The sequence below is a fragment of the Bubalus bubalis genome, chromosome 16 (assembly GCF_019923935.1).
Source record: "Bubalus bubalis isolate 160015118507 breed Murrah chromosome 16, NDDB_SH_1, whole genome shotgun sequence".
NCBI classification, from domain to species: domain Eukaryota; kingdom Metazoa; phylum Chordata; class Mammalia; order Artiodactyla; family Bovidae; genus Bubalus; species Bubalus bubalis.
In genome coordinates this window covers 56028782-56049740 of record NC_059172.1, presented here as the reverse complement: position 1 = coordinate 56049740, position 20959 = coordinate 56028782, and the positions used below count along the sequence as shown (strand labels likewise).

At 39.8% G+C, this 20959-nt stretch overlaps 1 protein-coding gene across 5 annotated transcripts in view; it reads right to left on the bottom strand.

Moving 5' to 3' along the window:
* The window catches only part of DDX6 (DEAD-box helicase 6), a 31723-nt gene extending 11651 nt beyond the window's left edge, over nt 1–20072 (bottom strand). For 2 of the 5 annotated variants that reach the window (XM_006044672.3, XM_006044676.3), the window contains exons 1-7: nt 19171–19301; nt 15957–16426; nt 12856–12919; nt 11871–11975; nt 3912–4041; nt 2890–3036; nt 1635–1729 (exon numbers count right to left, since the gene is read on the bottom strand). In XM_006044672.3, the coding sequence (XP_006044734.1) occupies nt 1635–1729; nt 2890–3036; nt 3912–4041; nt 11871–11975; nt 12856–12919; nt 15957–16156 (741 nt within the window). In that variant the 5' untranslated portion in view covers nt 16157–16426; nt 19171–19301. The other 3 variants (XM_006044674.3, XM_006044673.3, XM_044929646.1) reach the window with 3 other exon arrangements.
* Between the last annotated feature and the right edge of the window lie 887 nt (nt 20073–20959).

Genomic DNA, 20959 nt, shown 5'->3' with positions numbered 1-20959 from the left:
GGAAGGAAAGTTATGACCAACCTAGATAGCATATTCAAAAGCAGAGACATTACTTTGCCAACAAAAGTCCGTCTAGTCAAGGCTATGGTTTTTCCAGTGGTCATGTATGGATATGAGAGTTGGACTGTGAAGAAAGCTGAGCGCCGAAGAATTGATGCTTTTGAACTGTGGTGTTGGAGAAGACTCTTGAGAGTCCCTTGGACTGCAAGGAGATCCAACCAGTCCATTCTGAAGGAGATCAGCCCTGGGATTTCTTTGGAAGGAATGATGCTGAAGCTGCAACTCCAGTACTTTGGCCACCTCATTCGAAGAGTTGACTCATTGGAAAAGACTCTGATGCTGGGAAGGATTGGGGGCAGGAGGAGAAGGGGACGACAGAGGATGAGATGGCTGGATGGCATCACTGACTCGATGGACGTTGACTCTGGGTGAACTCCGGGAGTTGGTGATGGACAGGGAGGCCTGGCGCGCTTCGTGCGATTCATGGGGTCGCAACGAGTCGGACTCGACTGAGCGACTGATCTGATCTGATGGTGTTAGAAGTACAGGCTACAGCATTAAACCACCTGTGTTTCAAACTTTTCAGGGATACAGTTTTTTGAGGCAGAAGCAGGGTGTATTTCCCTTTGCCTGGCAAATAATAAAAGCTATCCTTTTCTACTTCACCCACTCACACACACAAACAGAAAACTTGCCTCCTTCAGTATTATCTATGTTGGGAGGTTTCTTAACTACTATTTCAGTTTCTACAATTTAAAAATCAAGATGTCTTCTTATTGTAGGAATTACTTTATGGGATAACTAACTACCTTATAGGATTGTTGTAAAAATTCAATGAAAAAACACATAAAGCACTTAGTGCTAACACAGCCACTAATAAATGTGCTCTCTCATTACTCAAAGATAAAAACCTGTTTCAAATTAGACCAAGAGGAAATGGATCCAGTTATCTTAAAACAGACCACATAGGAAAATAACTTCATTTCAAAACATCAACACTGGGGGGTGTGGGGGTGCTCAAGGAGAGAATGTACGCATACTTGGAGCCTGATGTACAGCAAAAACAACACAACACTGTAAAGCTATTATCTTTCAATTAAAAAAAAAAAAAAAAACCCAAACATCAACACTGACTGCATATACATATAAAACACTTGCTTGCTAGGTCCCAAGAATGCAGAGCTGAGTAAGTTCTCAAAAGGCACTTATAGTCTGGTGAAAGAACACATATAACAGAGACCAAAAACCAAACAATACCAAGCTGGATATGTTAAATAAGGGGTTCTTAAGATGCCTTTTTTTTAACATGCTTTTTAAGATGAATCACAGAATGAAGCGAGATGCAGAATGGGCTTGGCTTTGAGGTTATTCAATGACTTCTCACTGCAAAATAAAAACAAACTGACTTCCCTAAGAAAAAGACACAAGGCTGAATTATTCCTATAAATACCTATCATCTATTGCTTTTAAAAGGCAAAACACGTTTTAGAAGCAAGTTAGTTTGAACAAACCAACAAGAGTAATGAATTTACTAGAAGGTCTTAAACACAAAGAGGTTATGCTTCATTCACTGGCAGTTATAAACAAAGCCAAATCAGTACAGAATAGTATGCTTCCAAATGAAAAAACATTACCTCATCCAATACTATCATCTGGACATGATCAACTTTTGCTACGCCTTTCTTGATAAGATCCAGGATTCTTCCAGGGGTAGCTATCACCACATGCACTACACAAGATTAGAAAACACGTATTTTCGTTAATTTTAGATGGGGCAAAAAGGATACAGTAAAGGTTTATCACATACATATTTTACCAGAAACACTGCTGCAGGAATAATACAAAGAGGCCAAGATGTGTTTTAGAATATGGATTTCCATCTCATCTTCAGTTGGCTAGAGAATACCAGTTAATTTCACCTCTGCATGCAGTGGGCTATAGCTTTCCAATTCACCTGTTCCAAATAAGGAACACAGTTCTTTGTCTGAGGGAAACCCCCAGGGAAAAACAAAAAGTATGCCGAACTTTTGATACAGCTGCTGCTGCTGCTAAGTCACTTCAGTCCTGATACAGCAGCTTGCCTCTAATCTATTAATAGATCAATGGTCTGCAGAAGACTGTAACAGGATCAAGTAAGATGATCATTTTTAATTACAAAGGCAGTACAAAGGATATAGGAATTAAACTAATCAAGTAACAATCATATATAAAATCCTGACTAAAATTCAATGTACAACTTTAACTGGATTTCAACTCTTGCTGTTTTCTTTTTTCACTAAACAATGTTATCATGGAGAGCTCTTCATGAAAATGAATACAGATCAGCTGCACTCTTTAATGGTATGTGGCATTCCATTCAGTCTATACCCCAATGTATTTAGCCAAATTTCCCTGATATTTAGGTTGCTCCAGTTTTTCAGTACTACAAACCACACTACAGTAAACACCTTTGCATTTGTCCAATTATTTCTTCAAAAAAAGATTAAAAACATACATTTATAATTTTGAAACATAATGCCAAATTGCCCACCATAGAGATTGTATCAATCTATATCCCCATGTTGCAAGACAACAAATTTCTTCACAAATGCATATTACTGGTTACTAGTTAGCCTTTCCAATCTTAATTAATCTTGTCCATCAGATAGGTAGAATATCAATTTACTGTTTTTATAATTTAAAAAATTTAAAAATTTACTAGTAAGGTTAAATATCCTTTCAATGACGAAAATAATTTTTTTTTTTCTTGACTGAAATGGTCATTTCCTTTGTTTTTCTACTGCAATGTTTGTTCCCTATTTTAAAAACAATTTTAATAAATTACTGAAAGGAAACACTTGTGTGTCAAATTACAGCCAGCAAGCCAGCTTATATCCAATCATTTCCTACCTGTATCATCAAGCCTCATTATGTCATCCCGTAAATTGGTTCCTCCTGTGGTTGCCATCACTTTGGCCCCTCCCATGTGTTTGCTGACCTGGATGCAAATTTGACTGACCTGTAGAGCAAGTTCTCTAGTGGGAACAATCACCATTGCTGGAAAATATCAACAAACAGAAAAAAGGAGAGAGAGGAAAAAAAAAAGCCATGTATTAAAGAGTTTAAGAAGCTATAGAAATATTGCCTCTTATAATCGAGACACTCAAATGAATAAATTTCAAAAAAAGAACCTATTATAGTGCACCAGATTTAGACTTTTCTTCAGTAACAATGCTATACAATTCTTCTACTCTTCCTGGTTACAAAGCCTTAAAGGGTTCTTTGAGTTGGCAATTATTAGCTCAAAATATATTAATATTTTAGTAAGAGATCACTAGTTAAAATGCCCAAATAGGAAACTCCTGCTGCCCAGGTCTATTTATATCATATGAACATAATAGGAAGATGGCAGAAATAATTATTATAGATCAAGAAAGCATGGGGAGAAAAAAACTGAAAATTTTAGAAAAAGCTTTAGAGGTGAAAACATAGATCTACTGGGTACAGCTATGGAAATGTGTTTCTTCCCTACTGCTTAAGATTTTAAAATCCCCAAGCCACAAGGCTTCAGAGAGAAAAAGTTCCTGCTTTTACAAGGAACTCTGCAGACACAGCTGTCACGAGAAACATTCTAGCTCCATAGTTTTAAGTATCTATTTCAGATAATTTAATTCCCCTATCCACAGGACAAATTCTTATTTTGCCTATCTCATTGGAATGTTGTTGTAACTGTATAATATGCAAAATAACCTTAAAAACTAGAAATCTCTTTTTAAAAAGTTAGGAATCATTTTTATAAGACAACCAGGCCAAAAGCTGTGAAAAGGGTAAATACTAATTTCAGATGATTTAAGTTCTGACTGAGAAAAGATGGTAATATCTTCTATATAGCTCCAAGATTTAAATCACCATTTATAGTTTAAACAACCAACCTTGTATATTGTCCTTCTTCAGGTCTAGCCGTTCAAGTAAGGGAATGAGGTAGGCACCGCTCTTGCCTGTTCCGTTTTTTGCTCTAGCTAAAATATCCCTACCAGATAAAGCAATGGGAATGCTCTCCTCCTAGAAGAGATCGAACAATGCTTATTACTTGTATGCATTGCTAATAACAGTACATAGGCAAGTTCTTCTCTCAAACACACTGAAAGTATATAAAGTTCCTTGGTATTGAAGTATTTTACAAAAGTAAAGACCAAATAAATCAGCAGGACCAGTCAACATCACCGTTAGTATCAACTGACATTTATCAGAACTACTCATAAAATACATACTAAATTTAGTAATAAAAACCTTTGAGTTTGTATGAGCAAACAACATACATGATGTTTGTGAGCATCAACAACAGAAAAAGAGGAGGAACTTGGGATGACACAATAAACACATAGAGGAAAATAAGCAAAGGACATTTCACAATTAAAAACTGGAAGAAAAAACAGCACAAACAATATTCAAAAGAAGGACTATATGATATTCTGAGACTAGTAAACCAACTTGACCACAATGAAAAATTGTAGGTTGGACAATTTTATTCCTACATAAATAGGACTCAGCTGGAAAAGTTTAGTCTTGGGTCCTATCTTTTTTTTAAATTGCATTACATAATGACCAATGTCTGTCTCGCAGCCAACTTCTGTCCTGAGATGTGCCCTGACTTCTCGTTTTCAAATTTGGCTTACTCATGTGTGTTTTGCACACATGAGTGTTTTGCAGAAGATAATATTTCTTATTAGGGCAAATTTCCTAGACAATAGCAAAGGATTCTCAACAATTACTATATATTAAATACACATATACAGAGAGAAATTTAAAAAGGTAAAACAGGTATGAACAGAGGAAGCAGAACACTTCTATTTCTAAAACTAATTTCTACAACTAGAAAATTAGAAAAATTAGGAAAAATATTCATAATCACTATAATAATCACTATAATTAGTTCTTTCTATGCTTGAGCTAATGACCAAAACAAATATGTCTAGCAATTTAAAACTGTTACTGGAGAAATACCCAAGTCATAAGCATCATGACTTTCATTTCCTACCATGATACTTATTTTAGAACCCCAATCACAGGGGTCAGATGGGTTCCATATAATCAGAATAACTAACATTGTTGCCAGAACAACTGTGAAAATAGTTCAGTGACAACACTCTGTTATCTTACTCCAACAGCCAGCATTAAACAGTCTGCTTATTTAAACAGTCTGCTTATTATGTAGGGTGAAGCAGGTCAAAGAAGAAAGTCTTGGTTCGACCCTCTGGTCTTAAATCCTTCCTTGCTTGAGCACATGTGTTACTCAGTTGTGTCTGACTCTCTGTGACACTGTGGACTGTAGCCCGCCAGGCTCCTCTGTCCACAGGATTTTTCAGGCAAGAATACTGGAGTGGGGTGCCATTTCCTCCTCCAGGGATCCACATCTCCTACAGCTCCTGCTTTGCAGGGAGATTCTTTATCCCTTGAGCCATAACTCTGAGTCAACTCTATTAATCTTCAGTTGTCCTGAAGGGCAATTATCACATGGGTTCAATCTCTGTTATGGTTTTTAAACAGGTTACCAGTATACCACTCAGTTCGACAGCAGAAAAAGACTTTTGTCTCTCAGTGACTTCCTGAGTCAGGTCCTTTAAAAGGATAAGATATCTCAATGAAGTGAGACAGGATAGAATTAGATTGGGGGTATCCTAATTCCTTTTTGGGGTTTACATTATGACTTAAAGGCCACTGACTTCTATTTCTCTGCTCTTTGACAGGACTTACGTTCTACAGAAACAGAAACTGTTTAAGGATAGGGCTTTAACAAAGTAAGCTAGCTAGCCTGTAAGTTAAGATGCACTGTACTTTGTCTCTTATGGTGGCTATTATGATTAGCAGTCAGAGAATTCAGTATATTCACACTGTCTCTTACCACTGTTTGCTAGGAAGATTAAACAATATGAAGTGAGAAAATTCAAGTCAGATTCAGACAGCTTTGAAACTCAAGAGAAGTCATGGGGAACTGCCAGGGAGAAGAGAAAGGAGGAAGGAAGCTAAAAATTTTAAAAACTTACTGTGATGGGTACTACACTTAGATATTTAATGTTAATTATATCCTTTCAAGTTAGGTTCCTTTTTGTCTTACGAATGGCAAAATGGATCCTCAAGATTGCTTTGCACAAGGTGACTAAGCAAGAAATGCTAGAATCAGGATTTGAACTTAGGTCTGCAAATAAGAGAAACTGGAACCTCATACTCTACCAAGTAGAATATACAGCCATTTTGGGAAATAGTCTGGCAGTTCCTCAAAAAGATAAAAAAAATTACCATATGAACCAGCAATTCTACTCCTAGGTATATACCCAAGAGAAATGAAAATACCTCCACAAAAAATTCAATATACATCAGTGTTCAAAAAAGCATTATTCATAATAGCTAACAGTGGACACAACTCTACCAACTGAAGACTGGATAAACCAAATGTGGTATAGCTATACAGTGGAATATTATTCAGCAATAGAAAGGAATAAAGTACTGACACATGCTACAATATGGATGAATCCTAAAAATATGCTAAGTCAAAAAGCCACAGCTGAGTCACAAAGAGCATGAATTTTATGATCCCATTTACATGAAATTGTCTAGAATAGGTCAATCCATACAGACAGAAAGTAGATTAGTGGTTGCTTAGAGCTAGGAGAAGAAGGGTAACTACTAAGTTTCTTTTTGGTGAAAATGTTCTTAAACTGATTGTAGTAATTGGCTGCACAACTGTGAATAAAAAAAATAAAAAAAAAACCCACTGAACTAACTGCATTACTTAAAATGTGTAAACTGTATCTCTGTGACCAATACCCTAAGGCAAAAAACAAGCATACAAAACACCACCAGAACACAAAAACCGAAAATAAAAAAAATCCCACGAACTTAAAGGTATGTCTGATTCTGCCATTTTCCAAAGTCCATGTTCCAGTTCCACTGTAAGATCTAGGGACTGAGCCAATATGTATTTATTGTGTTTTAATAACCCTAGTATCCATTTCCCTTTCTTTGCTGTTGTTCAGCAACCCAGTCGTTCGACTCTCTGTGACCCCACTGACTACAGCACACCAGGCCTCCCTATCCCTCACCATCTCCCTAAGCTTGCCAGAGCTCATGTCCATTGCATCAGTGATGCCATCCGGCCATCTCATCCTCTTGACACCCCCTTCTCTTTCTGCTTCAAGCTTTCCCAGCATCAGGGACTTTTCCAGTAAGTCGGCTGTTCACATCAGATGACCAAAATACTGGAGCTTCAGCATTCAGGGCTTCTCTGGCGGCTCAGATGGTAAATAATCTCCCTGCAGTGCCAGAAACCAGGCTTCAATCCCTGGGTTGGGAAGATCCCCTGGAAAAGGGAATGGCTACCCACTCCAGTGTTCTTGCCTGGAGAATTCCATGGACAGAGGAACCTGGCAGGCTACAGTCCATGGGGTCTCACCCGACTGAAAGACTAACACTTTCCCTTTCTTAGTAGAACCCTAAACTTTTTTCTGAGGAATTACGTTCTCTCCAGTCCCCGATGGATAGTCTAGTCAACTTCCGCAGCTAAATGGAGACACCAACTGCTTTTTAACTCCTAGGGTCAGTTGAACTTAAATCTTAGTTTCAGGGAGAACAAAATGGATACTGTGGAGGCAGTTATGATTAAGGTATCTACTGCTCCGTAGAAAAAAAAGGAGATGGAAGACAGTAATTTCAAAAATAGTATCTCCAGCCTAAGGAACACACTCCAGTTTTACCATAGTATCCAATGAAGACATGCATTTTTGAGAATTTAAGAAAACAATTCTTTTAGCCATAGTAAATTCTGTTAGCAGGAGGAATGAATTACAAAAGAATTAAGAATGTTCTAATTCTTAACTATAAATTTGATAAATGACTAATTAGACTTGGTTAATGAAATAATTCCTAAAAATAACTTGAGATTCCCAACTTAATATGAAATTTGGTTGCCAAAGCTAACTTCTGTTTTTCTCTCAATAATTAACTACCTGCTATTCCATCACCTTCTTATCTATAAAGTCCTCAAAAGTTGTGCCTCAAGTCTGGAAACGGCAAGGGCTGTCATTTTTCAATCATCTCCAAGTTAATATAAGTTTGCAATGTTAAACAGAATAAAACAGTAGACTCCTAGGTACTCCAAAAAAGGCTCTGTTACTGTAGAGCTACGCCTTTAAAATGGCACAGTTATGTTACTGTGCATAGCATTCAGACCTAGAACTAGAGTCACAGATGGCTGTAGCAAAGAAAGATGTGTGGAACCAATCTGTAGTGTATCTGGTTCCAGCTTGTCGGTGTAAAATTATATCCTCTCAAAAGATTTTAAGTGCCTAATTTTCCAAAAATCTTATACCACAGCCAAAGTGCAACCAAGTTTCATCTCTAAAGGAGGTGACACCCATCAAGAGGCTTTTACATTTGGAGAGGAAAAAAATGCCTGGATAACATGGTAAAACTAAGTACTATACAAGACAACAGACACATTTTGGGGCGGGGGGAAGAAAAAAGAAAACAATGACAAGAAAATAAGTAAGGAGAAAAGGTAGATAAAAATAGTAGAAGAATGCCACTCATGAGGCTGGATTTCACTAGAGAACCTCTAAACTTATTTTTGAAGTCCTAGTATTTATGGTTTGTTACACAGAGTCTAAAACACGTTATCTTATATTTTTCATGGATTCTCAGACAAAGCAATACTATAGGAAAAGTCAATGTGAACGGCAGTCTCAGGTATATATAATACCTTACACTCATACTGTGCTTGCTATTTCAAAATATACTTTGAAGCACTACAGATTCGTTTCTACCATTGAAATCGAGTCACACAAATATTTTTGTTTCCCAGGGCATACAAAAATTACGCTTACATTATACTCTAGTCCATTCAGTGTGCAGTAGCCTTGTGTAAAAAAACAACATACATACCTTAATTTAAAAATACTTTAATACTATCTGACAACACAGGGTTGCCACAAACCTTCAATTTGTTTAAAAAACAAAAAGACAAATGCAGTATCTGCAAAATACAATAAAGCAAAGCACAGTAAAACGAGGTATGTCTGTACACTACATTTGATCCTCACAAAAAAAACCCTGTGAAGGAGTTCATTTCTACTTTACAGAAAAAGCCATATGGTAGACTGGCTAAGTGGCTGGAGAGTTACTTGCCTATATGCTATATCAAACTGAGGATGCAAATAACAAAGTGAATTTAAAATTTTAATACAAAGGTGTGAAACATGAGACATTAAGGGTCCATCAAGAATTACGTCTGCTAAATGAACCATATTTTTTGATAAAACTACTACATAAAATAAAAACCTGTAACATTTATTGAGCATTTATCTCTTGCCTGGAAAATCCCATGGACGGAGGAGCCTGGTAGGCTGCAGTCCATGGGGTTGCGAACAGTCGGACACGACTGAGCGACTTCACTTTCACTTTTATGCACTGGAGAAGGAAATGGCAACCCACTCCAGTGTTCTTGCTGGAGAAGCCCAGGGACGGGGGTGCCTCGTGGGCTGCCGTCAAGGGGGTTGCACAGAGTCAGACACGACTGAAGTGACTTAGCAGCAGCAGCAGCCACTGTACTAAGGATACTAACATGAGTTGCCTCACTTCATCTTTACAACAACTCTATGGTCTACACTGCTGTATCAACTTTATAGGCCAGAAAGTTGAGGCTTAGAGACATCTCAAATAATCAACTTGGAAAGCAGGAGAGCTGGATTCAATCTGGGCAACCTGAATGCAAAGCCAGTACTCTCAAACAGTTCTCTAGACCAAGTTCACCTACAGACATCTGTTAATCATAATTTCATCAAAATAATACAACTGAGGGCCTATTTCCTGCCACACACCTTGCTAAGTATAGAGTTACAAAGTGGAATGATTCAGTAGAAAAGTACCCATAAAACTTTTCATTCCTATAGATAAAACAGATTAACATGAACTACATTATAAAAAAGCAAATTCCTAAATATTTTTGGTCTCTGCACTCAGACTGCCTAATGAGGTATAACTTTATCTTCATACTTTTTCCAACCACAACAAAATTCTTCTAGCTTGTCCACAAAGGCACTCTCATTCCTAGGCAATCACTATTCTAGTTCTCCACTTGGAACATGGATCTTTTCTTCCAGGTTGTTCCATTTTCTCCTAATGTCTACATATATGTTCCCATTATATCACACTCAAATTACCTGTATAATTAGCAGTCCTTTCCATCAGACTCTGAGTGCAGGAACCCTATTTATCTTGTTCATCATAACACCCTCAGGGTCTAACACTTTCTAGGTCACTTGACACATGCTTGTTCAATGAAAAAGTGCTCAATGATGTCACAGAGTTTGTCCTAAGTACAGCTTGGATTTGACAGCTTCAACTTATGTGAAGACAAAAGACACATCAAATTTGTATGTAGGTCTACATACGTGTGTATATATACATATATTTCCTTGCTCTTTCCACTGAAAGAGTGCACCTAGTGTTTAGATCTTGGTCTCTAATACTATTCCCAACTAACTGGAATTTGAGTTCTTTGGAGAAACAGCTGATTCTGAGGCTGGGGAAGCGTAGCTGTACCGATAAGCTTGGCATCATGATATACCACCAAAAAGTGCTCAAGAAAAATGAAGGGGGAGGGAAAGGTAAAAAGACAGAGCACAGAGTTCAGTGACACTGCTCTGTATGATACTATAATGGTGGATACACGTCATCATACATTTATTCAAACCCACAGAATGCACAATATCAACAATGAACCCTATTGTAAACTACGGACTCTGGGTGATAATATGTCAACATAGGTTCATTAGTTTTAACAAAAACTGCTCTTGTGGGGAATGCTGATAATCAGGGAACCTATGCATGAATGTCACCAGGGATTTATGAAAAATTTCTTATGCTCAATTGCTATAAACTTAAAACTGCTTTACAAAATAGTTTATCAGAGGAAAAAAATGAACACATTACAAAAACAAAGGAACTGGCTTGAAGGAGCTCACACTGGCCAAATATGGGACAATTCAAGCACAAAAATACCATTTAATAAAAAAGGAATTTATGAGTTACACTGATAATATACAGATACATCAAGGAGGAATTAGGGGAAAATTCTGATGAATAGTATATCGGCATTGCCTTAAATGCTTCCCACAGACTGTTAGTTTCAAGGGGAGGGGGCAGGGCCGGAAATATGTAATATAAAAATCAAGATACCATTTTGAAAGAGTAATCAAAATTAAAATCACCCTTGGAATAAATGAACACCGTAACTCCGAAAGTGACTTCTGCAGTATTCTGGCTAAGAATGCATAATTTGAATCACATCACATGGAAACAGGAGACAAACTCAAAATGAAAAATGTTCTACTGGAATAAAAAAAGGAAGGGAGTTCTATTTTTAACATGTCAATGTCATAAAAGACACCCCCTCCCCCCCGCCAAAAAAAAAAAAGAGTAGGGAAAAACTTAACTACTAAAAGAGATGTAACAATTACATGCAATATCTGATCCTAGGATGGGTCCTGTACAGAAGAAAAAAAAATACTTTAAGACAAAATTTGGGACCCAATTAAAAATCAGACTACAAATGACAGATGAGTTAGAAATACTGCATTAAAACTGACTGAACATAACTGTACTATGCTTGTTCAAGAGAATATCCCTAGACTTAGGAAATACATAGTGAAACATTTAGAGACGAAGTGCCAAGATTTTGTAACTTACCCTTTTAAGGTTCAGAAAGTGTGTGTTCATGTACAAGCATACATACATGTGCGCACACGCTGGAGAGCAATACTGCTTCACTAAACCATCAAAAAGTATGCAACACTTAATTCATAACATTACATAGGAGGTAAAAAGGGGAAATATACCTGAATAGGAGATGGCTTTTCCCAGCCCATTTCAAAAATTCCCATCAGCAACTCCCGTTTCAAACAGTAATCTTCAAACTCATTTCCTTTTGTGGAGGTCACATCCTGGTCAAACAAAAACAGACAAGCTTCAAAAGAATGAAGTACAACTGTGTTTCTTTAGTAATTACCATGTTTAAGAAAGTGTCTGAGAGACTAATTCTTTATCCCATTAAAAAAAATATATGCAGATTAGTTCTCTGTCCTAATCTGCAGTTCAACTGTTTCCGAAAAACAGCCACTCTAACACAAATCAGCCATTTAAAAACTATGTTTTGGGGAAAGACCAGCCACCCTGTGGTCGTTTTCTGCTAAGGAGTGATGGAATACTGTTATTTCTATACAAGTACCAGGCTGTGAACTGTAAACCACAAGGTGTAAAGTCAAAACCTAGTTCTACCATGCACTGCCTACAAACACCCTAGTCTAAACCAGAGTTTTTCAAGCCCAGCACCATTGACATTTGGGCCAGAATATTGTTTGCTCTAAGGGGGCTGTCCTGTAGCATATCCTCAGCTGTGATAACTTATTGCTAAATGCTTTTGAGGGGACAAAAATCACCCTTGGTTGACACTGCTGGGCTAAGAGAACTAACCTCTCAACTTCAGTTTTTCCATCCACAAAATGTGGATAAAACCTAGCCTGAATCTTATTGTGCTTCTAGAAACAAGAGACTTTTGAGAAAATGCCATGAAAACTATGTGTTCCACAAGTGAGATAAGATACACATATGTATAAACACAATATTTAATATGGATACACATTATTACCAATTCCTCCAAATAGTGGAAATTTTTGGCAATTAATCATATATAAGCTATACAATTTCAACCAGTTAAACTTACTTAAGAGTAAACATGCAGTGCCTACTGTCATCATCAAGTAGCTACTTCACTTTTAAGAGTTTCCACATCATTTTTCCACTTGAATGTTACAACCAACTTACCGAAGTTTTGATTCTTAGATCCTTTGGAGGGAGTTTTAAAGTCTTTTTCCAGTCATCACCAGGTCTAGAGAGAATAGAGTAAAATTGAAGTATCAGAGTTCACAGCATTACTTTCTAAAATACAAAGGTAATTCATCTTGATAATAATTTCTAAAAAGCACACTAATATATTGCCATTTACTTAAGAATACAGGTAACAACAGAGATAAACAACTCCAGAAAAAATACTCTTTCTTACAAAGCACAACAATCTAGGGAGAACTTAAAAAATCAAGAATGGAAGGAAAAAAAGATATCCATCCTCTTCAAGAGAAGCATGTTGTATACAATTCAACTGTTTTCAAAACTGGTAACCCATGTGTTTTGTCTGACCTAAAATAGTACTACTTCATTTAAAGTTGCCAACATTAAAAAACTAGGATATTTTGTATAAAGTTGATTCTGGATTTTCTTGTGGGGGGGGGGGGGCAGGGCGGAAAGCTTTAGCAGCAACACTGGTTCCAAATTTCCACATAGCAACAGTTTGATAGGCGTTAGTAACTGGAGTTTAAAATCAAGCACCTGATGCCTTTAAGTAGGTCAAGTCCCCTCTCATCTGGCAGTCCCCTATGCTGATGCTGCTGCTAAGTCGCTTCAGTCGTGTCCGACTCTGTGCGACCCCAGAGACGGCAGCCCACCAGGCTTCGCCATCCCTGGGCTTCTCCAGGCAAGAACACCGGAGTGGGTTGCCATTTCCTTCTCCAATGCGTGAAAGTGAAGTCGCTCAGCCGTGTACAACTCTTAGTGACCCCATGGTCTGCAGCCTACCAGGCTCCTCCTCTAAGGGATTTTCCAGGCAAGAGTACTGGAGTGGGTTGCCATTGCCTTCTCCGGCAGTCCCCTACAGGCATCTGATTTTGTAGCTCCTGGTGACTAGTTAAAACCAAAGAATCTATAAAGTTTCAGACTTCAGTTCAAGCCTTGACTCTTCTACATATCTGTTCTGTGACCCTGCAACAGTTACTTTTCTAAATCTCCATTCTCTCATATATAAAATAAGATAAAAATTATATAAAATAGCTTCTATAAAGCACTCAGCACAGTGCCTGGAAAAATTAGCTGTCAATAAAAAACATCTCTCAATCTTCTTTAATGGGGATCTTGAAACCATGAAAGAAAAAAATTTTCTTTTTGGTCATGTAAAAACTTCAAGTAATATAATATCCAAAGCATCTAACAGAAAAAAAGACTGTCAATAAACCAGACAATGCTTTCAACTGTTTTTTAAGTTTTCACTGATTTAATGATAACAGCTCATAATTAAAGCCCCCCTCAAACATCTCGAGTCTTCATTCAGGAAGATAAGGACATATTTTATTTAAAGTTTCATCCCACATAATCCAAGATACTCTATCACAGGAAACTATTTGCCACCAAATCCAAGAGTTGTAAAGCCTTTCACCCCAGTCTATAATACCACACCAAAGTTTCTGAGCATTTTCAGTTGAACATCCTAGTAGGCCAGCTTGTCACATTGTCAAATTTACTAAACAGTGGATAAAAATGCATACGATACAATGCAAAATCTTCCCACAAAAAAATTTATCATCTTAGAAAGTTAAAAATTTTTTAAATGCGAGATTAACTAACAGAGACAGGTATTAACTATCTCTGAGACATGCGATCTAGGAGTCTTCACAGAAAAGATGGTATTTCAACTGAAATTTAACGAGTCACAGAACTGAAAAAAACCCATTTATCTAAGAAGAGCAAAAAAAAAAAAAAAAAAAAAGGCAAAATCCACTGCAGTCTCAAACCAGAGTTTAAGCATTAAATGCTCTCAAAATGGAATAATGCAGCTTTATGTTTCAAATTAAAAGTAGACTAAATGTTGCTAGTCTATTCATATTTTGTCAAGACGAACTGCGATTTAGAAAACATTTTTGATTTCTATACCAATTATAGTATTCACCTCAAAAATAATAATAATATGCATTAATGCCAATTCTCCCAGTGACCAAATGAATTCTGTTGAAAATTTGGGCTATTTTTCTTTAGTAAATGCTTCTTTTAAGCATGAAAAAGACTTATATTGTAATAAAACACATACTTTTTGAGTTTCATCATATTTCTAGAGGTTAAATCAACTCACACAGCTAGATTCTTAACAAAGACAAATACCAAATGGGTCAAGATTCTTAATTGTTAATTTTCTATTAAACTGATTCTTTGGAATCATAGTCACCATTCACATACTTTAAAGTGTACACTTAAAGATGACAGCCTGCTGCTGCTGCTAAGTCACTTCAGTCGTGTCCGACCCTGTGCGACCCCATAGACGGCAGCCCACCAGGCTCCCCCATCCCTGGGATTCTCCAGGCAAGAATACTGGAGTGGGTTGCCATTTCCTTCTCCAATGCATGAAAGTGAAAAGTCAAAGTGAAGTCACTCAGTCGAGATGACAGCCTACATGCTTTCAAATTTAAAAGAAAAATATTCCGTAGTAAAATAAGGCTCTTAGTTTTTAAAAGTCTTCGAAGAGGTTTGGGACTATTCAGAGATGTGTTCCAAAGAGTTCAAAGTCCTGAGTTCCCTATGATATAAACTGCTTGTTATTTTGTGTATGTGTAAAAGGAGAAAGCGTATTTTAAAAATAAATAAAATAAGACAGAAAAGCAAAGTGTCATAGACTAAAAAAAAAGTTATGGATAAATTTTCTGAGTACTTTTGAAGTTCAGAAAGCTGGACAAGTCTTTAAGATTGGCTTTAACTGCCATTCACATTAGGATAAAGTCAAGTTATCACACTAGGAAAAAAGCCATACTGGCAAAAACCAGATGAATCTGAGCTCATTATGAAAGCCAGAAATGTTTCAAAAAATACTCTATGCAAAATATGTATTATCCGTGCCTATGTTTGTTACTCAACAAACCTGAATTAATTATGACAGAGATACATTCTTCTATCACAAATACCTATTGACCATAAACAATCAACTGTCCTCTATTCACAATCAAAATGGTTAAACTAAAATGGTATATACATAAAGTAGTCAACAACAAACTAGCAAAATATACCTCCTTGGTGCCCCAAGTGTGTTTATTATTTATTCTAACACTTACTTAATAGTGGTGGTCATACTCTGTGCTTGCTGCTGAGTGCCATTATTGATTGTGTTGGTGTTTTTCAGCTGGTTCATCTGTTGCTGAGTCTGCGTGCCCCCTCCTCCGGGGCCACCACTGGGCTTCACAGGGCCCCTCAGCTGACCATTTTGACTGGACAGACCCATTATAACAGGGTTCTCTGTTCTGGCCGTGCTCATGCTGTATTAATTTTAAAGATGTCTCTTTCAAACTTCAAAACTTTTGAAAGTCAGTAGAGAAACTGTAATAACAGTTTATTAGGCTCTCCAAAACGAAGAGATAAATATAAGTCTTGCTCAATATATGAGTCCTTTATTGCAATGCAGGCAAGCACCTGTAAGTCTCTGAACGGTAAGCAGCAGTAACTTGCTCTCATGCACGAATCAACTCTTTATTTTTTAAAAAGCCCTCTAACAAGGTTGAGTTATGTATCTGAATCTCACTTCAATCTGAAACAAAGGAAAAAAGTTAAATCAGTAAACACAGTAAACTTTGGAAAAACAAAACAAAACACCCCTTTGTTGTTTCCATTTGAAGAACTCCTTTAGAAGCACTCTCTTCTTTTAAAGAATTAAGGATACAGCTGCATGTAGATCAAATCACTATCCAGGATAGGAAAGAGGATGTAAAAAAAATGAATTGCTTCAAAACCCAAACCTGCACTGAGACAGATCTCATTTAAATCATCAGTTCAAAGCAACCCAGAAAATATCAGGTAGAACAATGCTGTGATTAAATTAGCATTAGCTGTCAGATGATAATCTCTTCCCTTCAGGTTCCTCCCGGAAGAATTCTCTGAAGTCCCTGCCACCTCTAAAAGTCAATGATTCATTACATTCAATGCATTACAACTCAATGAAGAATGGCACAACTTAATTAATGTAAATCTACAAAGGAACAAGGCAAAACAATTCATTCATTTTTTTTTTTCTATTTCTGACAACTGAGAATCCTTGGAAGAGTTGAGCTTTTGATTTCACTTGATGCTTTCAGAAAGCATTATGTACGCCCTTATGAATTTCAACCAAAGAAGTTAAACCTGAAGAAAACTACATTTTCTTTTTCCCCCTAAGTTTTTGCCCTTTAAAACAATAACTAAAGCAGTCAAGGGACATAAATACGTCTACACGTCAAAATCTTCTGTTCAAAAAACAGCCAAGAAAACCTTTAGCTATCTTAAGTCTGACTACTACAGAACTGTTACATTTTTAAATATAACACTTTTCAAAAGTATGTCTCAACCTGAAGTAGCAATTTTTTAATTAAAAAAAAAAACCAAACCCCAACACTACACAAAAAGGAAACTGTTATTCAGTCACAAAGTCTCACTCAACTCTCTGCGACCCCACAGACTGCAGCATGCCACACTTCCCTGTCCTTGACTATCTCCCAGAGTTTGCTCAAACTCAAGTCCATTGAGTTGGTGATGCTATCTAATCATCTCACCCTCTGTCGCCCCACTCTCCTCCTGCCCTCAATCTTTCCCAGCATTAGGGTCTTTTCCAATGAGGAAATTACCTGTGCTTTAAAAAAAAAAAAATCTGTGAAAGAATAAAGACATTACTAACTTTAATCAAACTTTCTAGGACACCCAGAGTACTGATTAAGTTATTTTTAAAAATTATTCCCCAAATAAAATTATTTTTTTTTAAAGTAAGACCTTAATTTCACAACCGCGGGTGGGAGGGAATAAAGGCCTACTCTGGTGTTAACACCTTTATATACGAAAATACAGTAGCTAATTAATTACTGTTCCTTCTGCCATACGCCAAAGCTTCTCAAACAATACAAATTTTAAATTCTTTGATGTCTTTTTTTAAATTGAAAATAAAGTTGCTCAAAAGCAAATACTGATTATCACATACACAAAGCTGTATATTTTGAAGTCATCCAGAAACTGACTGACCTCTTAAGCAGGGTAGTTAACAGCCACCTAATTTCAGTTCAAGGTAGTAGGTGGTTTCCTGTATTGACAGGTTTATATATGATCAGCGATATCACCTATTTCACACCCGAAGATTACTTATTTGCAAAGCACTAAGAGGATGAAGAGGGCAACTTCTAAAGATTAAATGGTATATTACTGTCCATCATGCACCTAAGACCTCGTATCTCCCTAGAGCCAAAATGTGACTATGTGAGAACTGCTCCCCTCTTAATTAAGCTGCTCTGCAGCTTTACGTCTCAGGAAAAGAAATATTCCTCCTACCCCTTCCCAATTTAGATTTCCAAGTTGTATTTCTATATTTTCAAAAATACGAACGAAACAGAGACTAGTTGGGAGGGAACCCTAGCGGAGTTAATTACAGCACTTCCCAGACTGTAGTCAGCGACTGACAGTTTCACACCCAAAACAGTCTCGTCATCTCCAAAAAGACCTTTTGTTTGCAAATGCAGCGCAGTTTCTCTAAGCTCGGTCTGCAAGTTGGAGTGTCTGTTCTATTTTGAAGGGGCAAGGGGACTGAGAAAGAGAAAGGGGAGTGAGTGATAAAGGAAAGAAGCTAATGATTTTGATTTGCAAGCAAATAATTGCTTGTTCCCCTCCCCTTCATACCCCCCTCCAAAACCCCTACACACTTCAAGTCAGCTCCCTGGGCCCATAAACACAAAAGGGTTGGGGCCCTGCAATCGTATCTGCGCAACCAGAGCAGAGAACCAGCTCCACAGCTAGGGAACAATAGGGACTCCCCCCAAAAGAGAAACCTTTAAGTCAGACAGCCCCTTCTTTCCTCCGATATTCGGAGGCTCCATAATCACCCCGTTATTGACCTGCAAGGCCTTACTCCGTCAAGCAGCCGGTCCTCTTCCAAACTGAGCCCTCCGCTACAGCATATCCCTGCCGCCCCCTATAGGGCCGCCTCATACCCTATAACCTCCGCCATCTCCCTAAATCCTTGCCGCCCCCTACGGTCCCACCCTCCCTCGTCACCCACAAAGCTCCTCTGAGGAACTCTCTCGCTCTTCCTCCGGGCCCCACCGGGCACAACACTGCTCTGTGCTACTCCTCCCGGCGCCCCCACCCCACAGCTGGCGCCCGCCGCCCGCCTTCCTCCCCGAGGCCCGGCCAGGCCTCAGGCCTCCGCCTCAGAGCGCCCCCCACGCCATCCTGGGGGCTTCCTGCAGCCCCCGCGACACGGCCGACCGCCACCCTTCCACCTCACCCCACGCCCCGCGGCTCAGGCCCGAGTCCTACCACCGAGGCCACTCCCGCTCGGCACCCTCGGTCCTTTATTGTTGACTCGAAGCTCCCAAAATGGCGGCGGCTCCTTCCTCCTCGGAAACCTCCGCCCGCCCCCACCCGGCCCCTCGCTTCGGCCTCCTCCCGCCCCCGCCCCGCCCCCGCTCGGGGGGCAGCTCCGGCCGGCCTGCCTTCGCCCGCCCGCTCGCTTCCCCGGCCGCCCAGTCCTACCTCCGCCGCTGCCCGCTCTCAAGGCGCCGCCGAAGCCGCCGCCCGGACTGAGCTAACTCGGCTCCCCCGCCCCCTCCGTCGCCGACCGCCCCCCACCCCCCTCCGTTCTCCACATGGCGGCCGCCGCGGCTCCTCCTCCGCGCAAAATGGCGAGCGCCCAGCTGCCGCAGCTGCACCCGTCGCGGCTCCTCGGCCTCCGTTGCTTCGCGTCAGGAGAAATCCGGGCCGAGGAGCCTTCCTCAGGAGAAAATGGAGGGCAGTGTTTTTCCACCGACGGGGAGCCTGCGGGGGCTGAAATGGAGGGGAAGTTGAAAGGGAAATATGGATCCCTTCAAAGAGAAAGGAGAACTGCCTTTTCCACAGCTAAGGAGAAATGATCCGGGAATGGTGGGTGGTAAGAGTCTCCCCCCAAACTGGAAGTCAAGGGTTTGGAAGATCCGAGGAGGATCTGCTTATTCCTGACCAAGGACCCGGTAGCGATTCGGGGACGAGAGAGCTGACCTGACATCTCTCGCGGGCCAGGGAAGCTGCTGCAGGTCCAAGGGGGCCGCGTCCGAGCCCCTCCGGGGCGCGCCTCCATCCAGGAACGCGCGGAACCAGTGGTCCGGAGGCGCCGGCTCGCACCCGGGTGTGGGGACTGGAAAGGGGACCGACCGGCCGGGACGGGTGCAGCAGGGAGAACCCCGGGGAGAGCGCGGGGCGGGGGCCAGGGGGCGCTGTGCGCGGGCGGGCGGGGGCGGGGGTGGAGAAGGCTGTGGGAAGAGTTGGGCGGGGGTGGGGTGCTGGGTAGCTGGGGTGCGACCAGGGCAGGAACCCAGAAAGCGAGCCTCGGAGAGGGAAGTGGGAGACTACAGCAGCGATTCCCGCTTTCTCAGCACTAAAGGGCAATCCTCAAAGAGAGGGAACCAGGGAGGCCGAGCCTCCCCAGAAGGAAGGAAACGCCGCTAGAGCCAGTTATGATGGGAATAGGAGTTCTGTACGGAAATGAACTAGAAGACCAAGCGTAATTCTTTTCCCAGCCTGACCCTCATCAGAAAGATATTTATGTATTTGTTCCCATAATTTTCATATTCTAGTGTCTCCGTTTATCCTTAACAGGAATGCAGTCTTGTTCCAGGTAGAACAAAAATCGGAAGCTAGCAAGTTGGCTAGGTTAAAGGAAAATAAAAACCTGGCTCTCACTCAACTGAGAGACAATATACAGGGCAATGACCAGACCATAGGTTCACAACAGAACTCCGACCCACAACCTCTGCTGCAACCAACACGCGAAGCCAAACCACAACCTCTGCAGTGATCAGCTCAGAATGAGCCAGACTCGGTCATTGACTGCCAGCTTCCCTAATCTTTGCCCGTGTTTCCAACTCTGGACCAATTAGAGAAAGCCAAATATGTTCCCCTAAACCAATCACGTTAGACTCCCCGCTTCTAGTTAGCCCGCCTCCAGCTTCCCCGAGTTAACCTCCAATCAGAGCAAACCCTGAAGCTTCCTTCACCCATCCCCACCCGCCCCTTTATTTTTAACTGTCGGCGTGTGAGTCCCCAGCTAACTGAAGGTGGCTGGCTCTCTTAC